This window comes from Anas acuta, chromosome 6 (genome assembly GCF_963932015.1).
Source record: "Anas acuta chromosome 6, bAnaAcu1.1, whole genome shotgun sequence".
Classification (NCBI taxonomy): domain Eukaryota; kingdom Metazoa; phylum Chordata; class Aves; order Anseriformes; family Anatidae; genus Anas; species Anas acuta.
In genome coordinates this window covers 2,750,451-2,768,241 of record NC_088984.1, presented here as the reverse complement: position 1 = coordinate 2,768,241, position 17,791 = coordinate 2,750,451, and the positions used below count along the sequence as shown (strand labels likewise).

General features: G+C 44.4%; 1 protein-coding gene across 2 annotated transcripts in view; it reads left to right on the top strand.

Moving 5' to 3' along the window:
• Window positions 1–17,791, top strand: part of ACVR2A (activin A receptor type 2A) — a 57,233-nt gene that overhangs the window by 14,646 nt on the left and 24,796 nt on the right. For both annotated transcript variants that reach the window (XM_068687026.1, XM_068687027.1), the window contains exons 2-3: window positions 14,890–15,097; window positions 17,211–17,320. In XM_068687026.1, coding sequence (XP_068543127.1) covers window positions 14,890–15,097; window positions 17,211–17,320 — 318 coding nt within the window. The remainder of the gene's footprint in view (window positions 1–14,889; window positions 15,098–17,210; window positions 17,321–17,791) is intronic.

Sequence of the window (17,791 nt, the reverse complement as noted above, 5' to 3'; positions counted from 1 at the left end):
GCTGCAGGTAATCATTATCCTGTAAAACCAAAAATCAAATCCTAACCACTTCTGTTCTCATCCAGAGAGGCTACTCTCCTGTCAGTCATACCCAAGTGCCTAGGAAGCTGTCTCACTAAGTACTCGCCCGCTGCTGCAGAAGAAACAGCTTGAGTGGGCCAGGCAGGAGAGCTCTCCCGTAACCTTTCTGGCAGTTGTGAGGCTTTGATGTTCTTCTGGACTGCCAGGAGAATTTATTGCTGGGTGAATTCCTTACTGGAGACGAGAGAAACACCTGTTCCTGCCTGAACAGAAGAACTGCTCCATCAAAGAACATCTGGCGCTGTAAGCCCTTAAACTACTGTTTATGGCTTCCCTTTTTCTTTAAGGTACTCCTAACACAGCTTGGGAAGCGTAGCTCTCCTAGGAAGGTAAGGATCAGCGTGGCAGGGATTGCTGGCTGCCTCCGAGGAAGCACTGCACTCGAAATGCATCCCCCTGCCCCTCAGAGCCTCTGTTTCCCTGTGAAGGAAACGCGTGCTCTTTATTTTCTAAAACAAACATACCATCTAGGAACAGCAAGTTAAGCCTGTGTGTATACACACACACACAAACCAATCCAAATTAAATGTAAACAAGCAGAAATCCGATAACTCCTAACTGCATTTAGGGGTGCTTTGGGGGCCAAGCACCGTGATAGCCTGGCTCTTGTTCCTGCTCAGCCTGCTGGCCAGCTGCTTCGCCTCGCTTCCAGTGAAGTGATCAGTGAAGATCCTTCATGCAAAAAAAAAAAAAGTATTTATTAACTGTGGGTAACTAAATGCCAGAACTTGCTTTAGAACATACAGAAGTCAAAAATGATTCAGGGATGGACAAATTGATGGAGGGTGCTTTGTTCTGAGGTACTGAAATGTGGTCTTGGAGGCAGCCTCCAAATGAAGGAACTGCAGATCCCTGAGGACTTGGGTAATCCTCCAGGTAAAGCTGCCTGATGCTTTTGAAACATCCTCCTCACCTTGGGGTTCAGTTCCACCTCCCAACAGGTGCCATATAAATGGGAATATTCCCCTTCTGCTGAAGGGGAGCAGTCATCCTCCTCATCCTCCTCTTCCTCCTCGTCCTGCTGGCCTTGGGCCGGGCCCTGTGGCTGTGGCGGTTGTGTCAGCAGCCAGGGCCTTGTGCAAAGTTCACCCTGCCTCCCTTTGGGTGTTGGCAGGAGTTAAACTGTAGCTCGTGCTTTGGCTGTGGTGTCCCAGGTGGTGTTCAGAAGGGGCCTTTGGGGCATGGAGGGGACTGAGGGTGGAAGTAGGGCCAGTGCTGTGCAGCTCGCCTGTCCCATGGGTGTGCTGTAGATCTTAGCGGGGTGATGGCTGAATGCTCTTCAGTTTCCATGTATTTGAAGCACCATCAGGATATCCAGTGCAGCGTGTGCTTGCTCTGAGCTTGCTTATTCAAGGTGACTTCAGTCACAGTGGCGGTGAAGACACCGCAAACAATGTGGGTAATCCAAGATAACTCCATCCTGGGTTCTGTTTTAGGTGCTCTCACGTGTTGAACCCTCTGCTTCTGCTGGTTCTTTATCGCCAGCGTTGTCTGAGTGAAATCAACTAGTTCCAGTCTCTGTAGTGACAGGGTCTTCATCCTGTGCTGGTGTAACTCCTCAGATCAAGGAGAAGCTCTGCTGCCAGCTTGGTTGAAGCCGTGGCTTATTTTCCCAAGTGCCTTGGAACCAGAAACCCCTACAGTTATTTAGTATTAGCTCACGGTGTACTCCATAAAGAAATACTTATCTGCCTCCATCAGTGGTGGGTGGAATGCTATTTTTAAGGAAGTTTGAGAGAAATTATTATTTGCAAGCAGTGATGTAACTCCTACCATGGCTTAAGGTAGAGGCTGGGAAGTCCTACTCACTTTGTGCTTCCTAGAAGACAGCATTACTAGGCAGAATTATAATTTAACCTTTTTTTTTATATTCCTTTATGCAGAATAACTCTAGAACTGTCTTTTTCCTCTCCAACTGGAAGTGTCTGATTTTCTGGTGACCTCTTATGAGTGCAGTTGAAGACCTCTTAGCAGATGATCTGCCTGGTAGAAGCTCCCAGAAGTAAACCCATGGCATATACCTGCTGGTGTCTGTCCTCCAGTCTGTGATGCACAGGGGGAGTTTGTGCAGAAAAGATGTTCAAGGAATCCTGCTCAAGACTTCAGCATGGAACTTGGTGTTTGAGGGCCAAGTTTAAGGCTCTGACCTGTCAAAGAGTGGAAGGAAGAGTTTTAACCTAGTGGTAACATTCATGTTCTGGCTTTTGCTGGGTGCTTGAATGAGAAGAATAAGGTCAAAATCATATCCTAAAGTGCCTTCAGGATTTCAGGTCAAGAGATGTCATTTCCTTAATTGTTACCTAAATTTAGAAGAGGAATTAACTTCTAGTAGCACTTCTGGTGCTTCCACCTGGAAACCTTTGCTTGTGTGGTGTTGTTTTCTTTTACCACGTACGTGCCTGATTCAGACATGGATTTCTGGATTTCTATTTTCCATTTCCATTTTCCATTTTTTCCCAAAAGTAGTCTGCCTCATTTTAATTATTGAGTTTTTCTAATTAAAATTAGGCACAATGAGGACTCCTTCAGCCAAAGCCAGTTCCGTGTTCTTGAAGATGAATTCTGAGCTCTCAGAGAGCCTCAGCAGTGCTCTTTCAGTGTGTACAATTTCCTGTTTTACTTGAATACTTCTCTTTTTCCTGACGTTGTGGTGGTGGAGCACATCGATAGGCAAGTGCAACAGCTGAGCAGGATGAGATTGCCTTGGTGTGGTGCTGTGAGGAGGCCAGGAGAAGTAACAGCATCCCTCCTGGCTCTCTGATCTGCACGCCCATTGCACGTGCTGCTCTGAGCTGCTGTTCTTGCTGCTTCTTGCCCCCTGGCAGCCTTGCAGGACGTCCTGCTGACTGTCAGCTCCTCCAGGGGAAGGGACAAACTCATCCCACAGCATATTAGGATGTTTCTGAGAAGATAGGTAATTTTTCAAATAGATCAGGGGCAGATGAGCTGTAGCTCTCCAGCAATGCTGCAGAGCTTCAGGCTGCTGCTGCACGTGCAGGAAGAATAAAGCTCCGATGCTTGCGATATTCCCTTTGAGATGTTGACTGCTTCAGTGTGAGAGCACATTCCTGGAGTACCGGTGAGGTTACTGCTGGTAAAGGTCCGGTTTGAAGCTTTGACTTTGGAAGTAAATAGGCAAATGGGGGAAGGATTTGGAAAACCCTCCAAGAATAACATTTTTGTCTACAAACCTTGTTATTGGGGGGCTAAGAAATCTCGATCTTAAGCAAAACGTTTAAGAAGCAGCGTGATGACCAGCAGGTATCTACAAGGAGAAGGGGTTTCTGGCATCAAAAGTGTTAGAAGCTATAAATATTAAAAATCAGCATTTTCAGTCAATCTGAAAGCAGTGGAGATTACAGACAGTGTCTATTTTTAACGGAGAAATTTAAGACTTGAGATTTTGAGTAAAACTCATAAATTTTGAATTGGTTGCTGTGCTATATTAGATTTCCCTGGGGTGTGTGGTTGTTTAAAAAGTTGAGCTTGGTTGCAGTTCCTTGTTCCTCTGGGTTTAAAGTGTTGTAGATCTTCCCAGCTGTTGTCGCAGATTGATAATCTGATGCCTTTTATTTTTGTGGACAGGTCTCTGCCAAGCTCTTGTTGAAAGGCAGGTAATCTGTTCGGCTCCAAAAAGTTTGAGCTCGCATAATTAAGCTGGAGACTGGCCTGCAAGATTAAAGGGAGTTTTCTAGGTAGCACTAATAAGAATTTCCTAGCACTTTTGATGACAAATACTGGCCTTAATGGAAGGATAATTGGAGCAGGGAGTATGGGAAAATGCTGGCAGAAGGAAAAACTTTGATGCAAGGCCCTAAAGAAAAGCAATGAAATGGTTGTGAGTGAGTGTACGAAACCATGAGTGAGAATGGACCAGAACGTAGGCAGAGTAAAACAAAGGTGCTCAAGGAATGGATTAGTTTTATATTAAGGGATCTGTATCAAACCACATAGATTCCTTGTGTGTAAATGCACCGCCTCCCTGATTTTTAGTTCCCCTTGCAATTGCATCAGCAAGCTGATCTTTTTTTATAAGGAAAAATCAAAAAGGAGCCGAGCTGATTATCCGTATTCCCAGATCGTTTCCCAAAGCTAGTTAAAGCTGTGCATAGAAACCATCTTACACTTTATTGCTGCCTGCTGAGTTACGGTCCTAAAAGCAGGAGAGCAAATGAGAACTCGCTTCAATATTTGGAGAATTCCCTTTCTCTGCCAGCAGTGTGAAAACAACTCCGCTGCTGCTCACGAAGTTCCCTTCCCAACACTTCTCTCCTGTCCGCCCCCAGACCCCTTATCCAGGGAACCATGCGAGTGTATTTCGGATTGCCTTCGCATATTTCAAAGTCAGTGTAACAGCTTTGTAATCAGTGATAAATATCTAATTTAAAGATAATTAAAAATGCTTGTCATATGTAAGCATATGATGTTTAAGTAAAAGTTGTTGCTGCTTGCTTGGGAGGTGATAAGATTGGAGACTAAATGTGATTAATGCTCTCTGCAGATGTTGCTTTATATGCTTAGGCTTTCAGAAGTAGAGCAGTCTAGACTGTCTGTCTGCATTCTCCTCCAGCTTTGATCTTGATTAAAACCGGTTGTATCACATTTATCATCTGCCTTTTTTGAACACCAGAGTATCTTAACTGTTCTTGTATGGATATATGTTCATGTAGAAAGATACGGGGTATCTCTGGCTGAGGACGGTAAAGTTACATACTCGGGTAGGTCCAGCGGATAGCAAACCCAGATGTTTTTATCCTGAAAGCCTTGAAACTGTCATTGCCTGATTTCAGATCCAGCCAGTGCTGACCACAGCGTTTGATGGGCAGGGGGTGCATCGGGTCGAGGCTCCGAGCATGGGCTTCTGCTGGTGGGTCAGGATTCAGAGCTGGGTGGTGCCTGCTGGGGTCCTGGTATCCCGGTGCTCTCTGATACCCGCTTTGTTGTGCCAAAACACAGGTTTTTTTCCTAACCACTGCCCACAGGAGGCTGAACCCAGCAGCTCTGAGCTGTACAGGTGAGGGAAGCGGAGCTGTGCGGTGCCTGGGATGGGGCAGGACAGTGGCACACTCCTCTCACATTTCTGCTGCTGTTGTAGGATGGTCAGGTCTTCACCTCTGTGTGAATCCTCTTAATAAATAAACTAATAAATAATTTGACAGTCAGTTAGTAAAACATTTGGGGTAGTTCCATGAAATATTAAAGCAGCTGGGGTTTATTTCTGCATTACAACCTTTGCTGTTGCCACCGAGTGCTTTATGTAAGTCTGTTGGTTGCAGCTGGCTACAAAACGCCTGCGTGTTGTAGCTTCTAGACCATGGTGGTGGCTTAAATCTACTCCGGGAGCATTGCTCCGTTACAGTTTGCTTTTCAAGTGCACCAAATGAATGGAGAAGTAGCTGGGTAATGAGGGAAATAATCCTTAACCCTTTTAACCCATAAGACTCCTGCAAGAACACGGCAGGAGGCACTGAGTTGTGCACTGCTCTGGACTTTGCTATTAACCAATTTGTTCTCAATCTCTAACTATAAGATGCTAAAACTCCTCAGGATTTGTTGCATCATCTGCAGTGACATACGATTATTTAAAATCCTGTAGCAAGATGTGATATTTTCACATTATATCCTAAATATTAAAATAATTTGTATGCTGTTTTCCTGGTAGTCAGCTGGAATCTTCCAGGGAGCGTAGTTCTTCTGCAGGAGCAGGCAGGCGCGCTCAGCTGTAGGAGGCTTTTCTGGGACACAACTGCACAAAGGAAGGTGAGCAGAGGCAGCAGGATAGGTGCAGGGGATAGCATCAGGAGCCAGGTAGGTGAAGAAGAAGCCGACCTGCTCAGCCCTGCTTTGGAGGGGCAGGAGAGGATTTCCTCCCTACCCAGGCAGGGCTGCGGGGCGTTGCTGCGACTCAGGAGTCCCCCAAAAGCTCAAAGCAAGAAGATTGCAGCTGACGTAACGATCAGGGGAAAAATTAATTAAAAGATTTGAATACGAGTCTGGCGCAGCAAATCTCCATTTCCCCCTATTTTAAAAGCATTACCCAGTGCTTAATTGGTTTACCGGCTGAACCGGAGCTGCCGTTCCAACGTGGGTAGCTCTGTAGCTGAGAACTCTGCGGGGCTCTCGGATGCAGACCAACCTTTCTGAGAGTAATTTCTTAATGAAACTCTGGTAATTTACCTTAATACTCCGAATTAACATATTGAAAAGTGAATACTAAAAATTTTATGCAACGTTTTGTGACAAATGGATTTTTAAGGCTTTCTTAGGAAGTTAAATGAAGCAAAACTAGCTTAATTGAATGCTTTCTTTAAGTCATTTTTCATTAATTTGCATGCCATAAACCTCTTCAGATAGCTTAGGATTATTGTACCGTGTCAGGTATGCGCTGTACAGTCAGGGTGTGTATTACCAAAATTCACCTCGCTCCTGTGTCATCAAACATGATTTGCTAAAACAAATCCAATAGCAAGGATTTTTTTAAATGTGATTTTCAATACTTTTCATCACAGGCACACAGTGAAGCGTGGTCCTGTTGACTGCAGTTTTACTAAGCATATGTACGTGGTTCTGAATGAAAGTTTAATTTATCTTAATAATTAAATGTTCAGATTTTTAAAACCTTTATAACACACCTTCAGTGGCTTCGTGCTTGAAGATGATTCCAACAATAATCATGAATTTCACAAAGGTATTAAATCGAGGGGAATTACTGACTTCTGTTGGTCAGCCACAGTCATAAATAGAAAAAAAAAAAAAGACCACAGCATTCTTCCTGAGTTGGATTTTTTCTAAATTACTTGATATTATTAAATTAATCTTTTAAAGAACTTCATTTTGGTCCGTTGTAGGGAGATAACTTACAGGTGACTAGAATTTTATCCGTACTCACTCAAAAGGGGATGATTCCATCCTGATCTGTTTTTTCCACCGTGCAGGTTAAGTTACAGTGATACAGAAGCATTTTTCTGTTGGTGGCAGCATCATGGCAATCTTCATCTCCGTTGGGATTTCTTTTGAGAAAACCTTCTGGAGACACTAATACTTCTTTCTGCCACTCTAACAGGGCCAAGCTTAGAAGCATGTGCAGTTAGGTTTTTGGTTTAGGTTTTTTAGTTTTAGGAACTTTGATACATTTCTTTGGTATTAACTCATGTTTTACTGAGTTCTGAGGATTTTTCCAGATGTCTTCTTGCCTTGCTTGAATGTCAAACAGCATTAGAAGAAGTTGGTGGTGCTTTTGTTTTGCTTTTCTTTTTCGTTATGAAAACCACTCAATGTGAAAATGTAAACTATTTCTAAGTGCTTCTGGACAGGTGAGGAAAATAAAAGCCAGTGTCTTGGATTACTTCTGTATTGATCGGATTCTCATGCTAGATCAGCAGTGATTTATTTCAGACAGCTGTGGCAGCAGTTGTTGGAGTAGCAAGAAGGGTGCTGGCCCTCCAACGTGCAGCGTGTTCAGAAACTCCACAGAGCTCAGCAGCGGAGCACCAGCCCGGCTTCAGGAAAGCAGCTTTAAATTATGCCCTTCCCACTCAGTTATTGCTAAAGCTTTGCAAACAAACCCAACGTAATGAGTTGATGTCTTAGTGTTTAGTACCCTGATGTTAACGATCTAATTCTGCTCTTTGAAATACTTCCTCTTGCTCTTCTAGTTGTCAGTTATGCTTCTCTGGCTTTAATTTTTAATAATATTAAAAACTGACCAGTAGATAGGAGAAACACCTGCTTCATGAGAACACACAGAGCTTCCAAAAAAGGAGCAGAGATACAAAAATGCTGAGATACATGAGGGAACTGCTTTGTTGTTCCATTGCTTTTTTAATCTCGCTGCGAATCTCAAATACCTGAAGTTTTTGACAGTTTCTCAATCACATCAGAACTTATTCTACATAAAAACTGGTGTAATAATGATCTGTATTGAGATCCTGTCAGCTCGTGCTTCCTGTGGGAAAGCTCAGCTTGATCTGCTCCCTTCAGAGCATGGGAAGGTGATGATGGGTGTTAGAAGTAATTAGGGTATTTAAATGGCGAGCATTGCATATGGTGAAAATGTTTACTTAATTAATACTCTGATAGCTGGCTGCTGGGTTTCCCTGATTTTCTCAGGGAAGAAAACAGCTGCAGGACGAGGTGCTTCCAGCAGAGCTCTCTTGTCTCCCCCCTTCAGCTTATTCCTGATCCTTTTGAAGGAAGAGCAGCGTTGGGGCCGAGCTGCAGCCCAGGTTTGTATGGTCACAGCCACCTGCTTCAAGCTCGGAGCTTGCACCCCATGGCTTGAAGATCGGGTTAACTTTGGAGCTTGAAAGCTTGAATACATACTTGCCACATCAGCAGTGTTCTTGTCCGTAAAAATACAGATTCTCTCAAGCTGTAGGAAAGGGGAACCTTTACATAATCTGCAGGTTCACAGCCTGAGACAGGGAGAAACGTGAGGCAGCCTGAGAGGGGACGAGCAAAATCCTCTCCAAGTGACAGCCAGTTTAGCTACAGGTAGAGAGGCAGTTTTGCTGGATTTTTTAATATAATCTACACCAAGTTTGGAACAAAAAATCCATTTGTTTTTATATATATAATAAAATATAAATACATATGTATAACTTATATATAGGGATGGACAGTAGAAATTAAACAACTACAGTGAAGTTCAAGGTTAGGCAGGTTTTTGCTTTAGGACGAGGGTTGAGCAGTCAAAACCATATTAGCATTTTATGCTGATAGGTGTTTATTCAGATGTGTAGTGCTGCAGTTTGACATTTATTTAAGTTTAGTGGCTGAAGGAAGGAATTACTTCCACTCGTTTGTGCCAGTTCAGCTGTTTGGGAGGCTGTACAGCAGAGTCGGCTCTTTCTGATTCCACTACAACTAAGAAGTGTTTCAAGCTGTGGCCTTGTATTATACCAGGTACTGTGAGCTACTGATGGGATTTGGCTGTGATGCCTGCAGTCCTAAAAGGCTTCAGAGGGAGTAGCAAACAGAACCAACATTGATAGGACACAAGCCTTGGGACGCGTTTCATCACAAAGAGTGATTGTGGGCAGCCTGTTGGAGGAAGACGAGCTTGGAAAGGCCTCCTGGTGGGATGAGGTAGTGAAATGAAAAGGAGGACGAGAAGGAAAATACAAGAAAAAGCCCTATCATCGACTGCCTGAAATCAGAACTGAAGCTGGAGTTGATTCTCCATTCCCATGGGGGGGATAAGGAAGGATTTCTAGCTCTAGTGAACCATTCAGGGCTTGAATTTTTCAGTCCCGGACCCTGCCTTTTCTCCCCCACCCTGCCGCTTGCGTGTGTGTCCGAGGTAATGCCTCCCTGTGTTTGCACAGGTGTGGAGCCTGCCCTCACGCTGATCGGCTGCCATCTGGGCACAGCTGTGCCTGTCTGGGGCTGCTGGCCCAGCCTGGCCAAAGCTCGGCAGCCTGGGAGGTCCCCGGGGCAGGCGTAAGCAAAAGAACGGGCTGGTCGTGTAAAAAAAATAGAAAATAAAAATAAATAAGAATAAATAAAAACAAATAAAAAAATAAAAATAAATAGGGATGGTGAAAGGTTGATGCTGAGCGTACTCAAGGGCATCCTGGAAGATTTATGAAATAAACAGTATGGGGAAAAAAAATGGGAAAAAACTTTATTTCACTGGTCTTGTCATCTTACAGTCTAATCAGATACGGAAACTTAAAGCCAAATACCTTTCCTGTGAAACCTCATTATACTTTCTCATTAAGTGAATAACAATTAGAAGTCCTCATCAGCCGTGAGGCTGCAGGATTTTTCTTTTAGGATGCTCTTCATGTTCTGCAGTTCACGCCTGGGAAGTCCTTATGAAGTTTCATAGCTCAGAGAGGGGCTTGCACAGGTGGCAGCCTGCAGGAGGACTCGCTCTGCTCGGCGATGCCGTGCCACTTGTGGCTGGTGTCACTGGGTCAGAGGCAGCCCAGAGGCAGCAGGTAGGTGGCTTTGTGGTAGCACCCACACCGACAGGGTAGGGCACAGCCCCAGGTGGTCACTGCTCTCACCTCAAGCACCAAGCTCAGTTTTTACACGAGGCTTTTGTACACATTCAAGCCTGTGTACATCCTGGGTGCCAGGATCATTGTGGGAAGCAGCGGGAAGGGACCCCTCAATGCCAGCCCTGTCCTTCCACCTGTGGCATGTTCCTCATTCTTGCTTCCTTGTAAACTGGGGCTGAGTCCAAAGAGCCTCTGAATCAGAGGCATCAGCCTGAGTCTTGAAGAGTTTAAACTTTGCTGAGCCCAGTGTCACTCTTTGGTAGATCTTTATCAGCTTCTAATTCCTACTGTGTTGTTTGGGGAAGGACCGTTTGACCGGGAATGTCTGTACAAACCACCAGCGTGGATGAGGTGAGTCTGGTCCCAAGGCTACACTTCAAAAACCCAAACAGCTTGCAGTCTTTCAAGCCTTTTCTCCCCTACAGAATCGTTAGGGGGTAGATGAGAGGGCTCTTCTGTTCTGTGCTGCTCGCACCTTGCAGTGACAGGAACGGCGTGTTTCAACTTGAAAACATCAGCCTCTGTTCTGGTGTGCTCCCTTGAAGTCGAGTGCTATTTTTCACACTTCTTAACTTGAAATTTCTCGAGGTTCCCAGAGGATGTCGGTCCTTGTGTCGGTGAGGCTGCAGGTACTATAGGCACCAGTGGTGTCTCTTGAGCAGCCACTCCTGGCACCTCAAACACTCTACCTAAAGAACAGGGGTGTTGCCTGGGCTTGGACACCATGGCTTTCCCTCTCCGCTTCCTAACATCAACTCCTAAAACATCAAATCCTAAATCAGGGATTTGGAAGCACGGCTACTCACTGAGGCTTGAACGTGGAAAGGTCAAGTGGCTGCTTCTGCACGGGGATGGACAAGTGAGGAGTTCCTCCGGACTCGGGTGTTCAGCATGTTTAAGGTCACCTCGGCTACGGATTCCCAAACCTTAATCCTTTCCTCTGATGGTATCTCAGTTCTCATTGTTGTGTGGTCACCTGCGGGTAGCCCTCAGCTCTGCCAAACCTCTCCTACTAGAACAATGTGCTGCTGTGCCTGGAAATATTCAGTGAAACTTCACCGTAAAACCAAAGTGTTCAGGAAAAAAAAAAGACCTGAAGTCTCCCAGGTGTCCGTGCTGAGCTGCAGCACTTCACTGGTGTTTCTGCATCGTTCCTCAATAACTTTCTGATAACTGCAAGCCAGCCTTGGTAGAGCATCCTAAAAAGGAGGAGCTCGAAGAGAAATTCTTGCTGGAAAAGGTACAGCATCTTCTGTCCGAGGCAGCGCGGCAGCAGCTCAGGTGCCCGGTTACTTTCCAGGCTTGTTTATCTTTGCCCTGATTGTTGCCATGCTTAAGTTAATTGCTGCTGTGCACGGAGTTAATGAATGTACTTTGGCACAGCTTACAGAAGTTGGTCTGACCTTCGAGCAGGGAGAACGACGAGAACGACGATGACAATAGGTGCGATGCCTTGTGCAAAGGAGCCACGAAATATTTTCGGGGCATCTCGTCGTGCGTAAAGAGGACAGAGCAGATCCTCTGCGTTGCAACTCCGCTTGCTGTGTGGGGTTGAAAATAACCTCTTTATTTTTCCTCTTGAGAAACGTTGCCTTGGGTGTTATCAGAAGCACAGCGTGATAAAAACTTGCTTCCTGGTTGCGGACACATCAAAGCGCGCCCTGCGTCACGCCGTGCTGCTGCCCCGTCCCGGATGCCTCTGTGGGACTGGAGGGCATCGGTGAGATGGCTGTGGAAACACCCGGAGTAATGCGTGCGGACAGGTACTCGAAGAGGTACCTGTACAGTGACCCAAGTCTTCTAATGCAGCCAGAGACGGCATCCTGAGGGTTTTTACCCTTTTTTTTAATTTCCCTACCAACAGGCTCGGTAGTGCTTACAGTGGATTCACCTGCAGGTACAATGTGCTGGATTTGGCTGGCCATGAGATACAGTGGGGTTACTCTGCCCAGATTGCACTCTTGTCATTTCCATGTTGGCCTTGGGTAGATGCCCCTCAGAGGAGTACCAGGTGGAAAACAAACTTCAAGTTCTGTCCACAAACTGGTGATAAATTGTTTCAGAAATTCACACAGTCCTGCTTGAAAAAATGGCAGTCAGCCCTTCCAGTCCCTACAAAGGTGAGATTCTCCAGACTGCTGCTGTATGCCCTAATGAAGTCGTTTTCTGTCCTGCTAACAGTTCCAGCGTATCCTCTATTAACAGCGGTTCAGAAGTTCACTGCCAAACGCTGGTTCTTTTTTCTTCCTGCGGCTGCTGTGTTTGGACACAAACGTCTAGTGGCACAGCAGCATGCTAACTGCACTGTAACAGTGCTTAATATTTTCTTTTAACATGCTGAAACTAAACTCAAATATATCTGAATATTCTTTTTTTTAATGTTTTTCATCTCACAAGCTTTCAGACTTTAAGTTCAGCCTGTAAGAGCTCCGCTCGTGGCTTCTTCCATGTTGAGATGCAGGAAGAGATTTCTCAAGGACCTGACAATTTGATGAGAAAACAATTTTTGAGCGCTCAGGATGGGTCCAGGAGTTTGGTTCTGGGCCTCAGCTGGGACCCGAAGAGGTTTGCTTCTGTTGCCAGCGCCAGCTGCCCAGCTCCTCCAGGAGCTGGTTCCTGCGGAGGGGCAGCAGGGCTGTTACAAGCAGATGCTTTCCTTACACTGATCATAGGGCTGCTTTCTTTGTCTCATTTCTCCTTCTCTTCCCTCGCTTTCACCTTGTTCCTGCTTCTCTACTTTGAGAGATAAGGCAGGAGTGCCCTAGTGTGTCTGTACGTCCCTGCAGTCTCCTGCAAATGGCCACACAGCCCCTGGAGAAGGTGCTTTGGTTTAGGTGCACCGGTCAGATCCCAAGTCACTAACCCAGAGCCTCAGTTGCAGGTCAGTCAGATTGAACCAACTCACGGCATTAACAAATGAGAAAAGCTGACTGGAGAGAAAACGAGTACAAAAAAATACTTGCGCAAAGTTTAATTTTCCTGCAGTTTCAGGATTTCATCCAATTCAGCTTGTCCGTGGTCCTTCCGAGCAAGGCTTGGCAACAGAAGAAAAGGAATGGCACGTATGAGATACATCCAGGACTTCTGCTTTATTGCACTGACAGAACCAAATTGTTCAATCTGTTGCCTCATCTGTTTCTTGCCGTGGCAGGGAGCTGTAAAGGTCAGGCCGTTGCAGCACAAAGAACGCAATAGTTCGCAGGCTGCATCTCGCCGTGTCACCAGCTGGCTCGCGCGCTTCTCCCCCCCAACATCCAGGCTCTGTCCCAAAAAGCGTAAGCAGCATCCTCGGCCTATTTTGGGAATGCGTCAAAGGCAGAACTTGGGGCAGGTGGGAACGTGGAAAAGAAAGGTGGTGCTGGGGAGAGCTGGGCGCCAAGGGGTCGGGGTTGCAGCCCCTCTGTCCTGCAGGGCAGCGGGAAGGGGTGAGTTGGGTGCAGCTACAGGGTGGTGGCCACAAATCCGGGTTGTTTTGGGTACGTGTGAGGAGAGGAACAGGTAAATGTGCAGGGATCTGAGTGACACTGCTAGGGAGAACATCTGGTAACGTCACATCTTCAGTACCTGCCCATCTGCACGGTGCCAGCAGAGGAACCGTGCCTTGTCATCCTCTGGCTGTCCCTCGGTTTGGAAGTTTTAAGCTCTGCCTCTAGCTCCTCTGTATCCTTCTCTCTCTTTTTTCCATGTTTTTAATGCGTTAAATGTCAAAGCTTGGACGAAGATTAATGACACCTTCTTGGCAGTGTTTGCACGATAAAAACAGAAATAAAAGCCAGTTGTTGCTCCTGTCTCGGCTAAGTGCATCGGTGCTTTCAGACACATGCAAATGCAGTATCCACTGGAAACGTCTCGCTGGAAGCTGTCAGCTCCCTGTTACCTGGTATCTGCGAGTGCTGCTACAGCCTGGCAGCCCTGCACCTTGCAGAAACCAGGGTGGTGCTTCAGATCACCATAAAACGATGAGGTTAGCTCCGCTTAGAGGTGCCTCGGTCTGTTCATGCTTTGATCCTTATGGTAGGCTGTCAGGAGGCATCAAGGGATCCATTATACCAGTAATTTAAAAGACAAACTTCAATCAGAAGCGCGGAAACATTTATTTTTAAGAAAACTGGGCTGGCAGAAAAAAATAACCACCAGCTGTCGAGGCAGGTTACCGGTGTGCTAGCCCCGTGGGGGCACCGTGTGGTTCGTACAGGCTGCCCCAGCGCTTCAGCCTCCCAACCCTCCTGGCTTTTATTGCCAGATGGAGCCTTAGCACGGTGCTTCTTGTGCTTCAGGGCTTGGGGGAAGAGGCTACATTGCAGAGGAAAGCTGGGGGAAAGAATGGTGGAGGTGGAAAACTGCAATCACCAGTTGGGGTTGGGTTCCTAAGATGTGTGTGCTCTTTTTTGGCATGTGTAATAAGAGGGGGGAAAAAAAAGCCTTTTGGTAAATTTGATTAGCTAATACTCGTTTGGCTAGTACTGTATCTATAGCTCTGCTGTTCAGTATGTTAAGACTTCTCTGCTGTTGCTCTTCAGGGAAAAGCGTTGCCGTAACTTGTTCTTTATTTCCTCAAATCTTGATAACGTGCCCAGGTCAGTGTTTGACTAAACGGGAGATCTCTGGTTTGTGTTTCAAAACTTAGCTGGAACACGTGAGCTTTCAGCTCGCTTTCTTCGGGTAGGGGAGGAGGGAAGAAGCTGTATCAATACAGGTGCTGTGCAATACTCGGGTGTATCCTGGGTTTGTCTGACTGTTGGTGTGTGCCCCATGCTCAGTGCTCTCTGACTTTTCCTTTTGTTCCTTTTGTTCCCCCAAGGTGCCATACTCGGCAGATCAGAAACACAAGAGTGTATCTACTACAACGCTAATTGGGAAAAAGATAAAACAAATCGCAGTGGCATTGAACCTTGTTACGGCGATAAAGATAAAAGACGACACTGTTTTGCTACGTGGAAGAATATTTCCGGATCAATTGAAATTGTGAAACAAGGCTGCTGGCTAGATGACATCAATTGTTATGACAGGTACGGAAGTTTCCCTAGAAACCCGAAGTTTATTTGTAAATACAACTATTTTGCTTGTCCATAATTTATATCAGCTCTCCTCTGCCAGCAGTACCTGGGACAAAAGATGAGTACAGTAGTCTATAAATAGCTGTAGTTTTGTTTTTATCCATGTGCACACAATTTCCTTGCTCACGTAAGGACCCAACTCCAACTACGTAGCTTGTTTACAGAGTAGCACGTGCTGCCTTCTCGTATTTACTTGCTATGTACTAAAAATGGGTGTTTAATTTTTACACGTTGAGGTCATTAATAATAGTTTTTTTCTAACATCTTGTTATTGTCAAACGATGAGTACCACATGAATAGGATGAACATTGAAACCACACTGCAGGTATCTACAGTTCACCTTTCCAAAGTCTTTGGAGTAGGAGAGTCAACGCATCGTGTGGGTTCCTTACCTGAATGTGGAAGCATTTTGTGTATTTATTGTAAAGCTCACCTCAGTGGCAGTTCTAAGAGAGACAGAATATTTTAAAATTCCAGTCATTTTTGTATAACAGATGGTCAAGCAAGTACCTGTGAGCATTAACAGCAGGACTTGAGTTTTGTTAGCTATTGGCTGAATAGAGGTCATGACTCTTTTAAGAAATAATATTACAGCTCTAAAGAAATAGTATTAATAGTTCTTTGAAATGCTGTACTAACCTTTATTTGTCCTAAACAGCTTGTGTTCAGAAATCGGGAGAATTAAGAGAATTAAATAAATGCATGATAGATATCAGTGAAATGTATTTGGAAATTATTTTTAGCCATAGTTTGGAAAACTTTCCTGTTGTGTTTCTCAAATGTTGGATGAGTAGAAGAAATCATTATAGTCATTTCTACCAAATAAAGAGCTTTCCCACAGACTGGGCTGTCTCCTGCCTTTACTGATAGTTTAAAGCTAGGTTGAATGGTACTTCTGATTATCTGTTTCTCAGAGAAGTAGCAAAGCATCTGCAAATCTGCTTGCACAGCATAATTGAAATTCTGCTACGCTAGAAGACAAAGGGCAAATTTTGAAGAAATTTTCTTTGTTGCTACTAGTATCTAGGAACAGTAAGTCACCCAGGATGGGAAAGTACCTTGTGTTTTTTACCATCCTCTTAGATGTAGCTTTGCAGAAGAAGTGGGAGTATTTACAGTTTCTGAACTGATATTGTTTATGCTACATTTTGAACTTTAAGGATGGAAATTTTTCAAATTGGAAACAGAATTAGGTTCTGTACCATTGTTTTCCCACTAGTCCCACGTCTAACATTGAACTAAAAAAAAATGAGGTATTAAGTTCTCCCTTGAGCTAAGAAAAGAAGCTGGAAGAAGGAATAAAATGCAGGAAGGGCAGTAAGGAAATAGTTGAGCTTGTCTGGCTCTGAGACCTCATTAAGTTGTCATAAGAACGCCTGCTGCCGTGTTTGTCTAAAATAGCCATTAAACAAAATCTTATCTTGGGAGTGGAGAGCAGTTTAGTAAACAGGGAGTTACAGTATGCTCAGCTCCAAACTGCAGCAGATTACGAACACCAAAGAATAAATGCCATGGAGGTTGCAGCACAGCCTAACTGTAAGAGCTGGTGCTGTCAGTAACATTATTTTTAAAGAAGAATACAAAACTTTTTTGGAAATCTTTAGTGATAGATAAATTCCTCAATAATTTCTGCAAGATTTTCAAATTCGTTATCTGCTGCCAAGTTGTCTCTTTCTGTGCATGGCTGCTCTTTTTCTCTCCTTTAGTAGTTCAGCTCATTAGTTAATACAACTCCTTCCATGCCATTAAGTCACTGTGTGGAACAAAACCTGCTCCTGAGCATCATGCATGCGGGGGAAATCAAACAAAATTTTAACTTTTTGTTGTTCTTCTTGAACTTTGTTTTGGAAATAGTAAAATGTGCTGCTTTGGTTTAAATATTAATGGTATCTCTTTGCAATACAAATTAATAAAATATTAATTTGTTTCTTCCCATTAACTCTTATTAGGGTAGTATGCTATCCCGGGTAATTTGCAGAAGTTGTCTTTAAACTAGAGCATATGTTCTCTTGAGCAAAATAGACAACATACGATTAATAAGATTTTTTATTATTATCTCTTATAGGAATGATTGCATAGAGAAAAAAGACAGCCCTGAAGTGTTCTTCTGCTGTTGTGAAGGCAACATGTGCAATGAACGCTTTTTCTATTTCCCAGAGATGGAGGTCACACAACGTAAGTTGGTCTCACACATTTATAAAGAAACAGCATAACAGAATTCCAAAACACTGAATGTTCAGGAGCTGAGACGTTTTCAGAATATTCTGGTCAGTTTTCCCTGCTACAAGGCCTCTGGTTCCTGAATGACAGAGCTGTGTGCGTCCATATATAGAACCTAGAAAATTACACGTTCGTTCCTTCAATTTTGAAAGCTCTCTGTACTAGAAAAAGTAATTTAAATGGATAAAGCGTACTTCAGCTGTTCTCTAGGGGTAAAAAGAAAGGATAATCTGAAATAATTGGACGTTTCAAGATACAGGAGTTATTGTCAAATCTTACCTTAATTGTGTAGTTAAGCTGCTGTAAGTGTTGATAAATTATTGGGCTATAAGCAGTGTTATCTTTATATACACGTATAAGCCTGCAAATGCTTCAGTATTTCTTTAAACTAATTGGACCTGAAAATCAACACAGTAACCTTTAAAA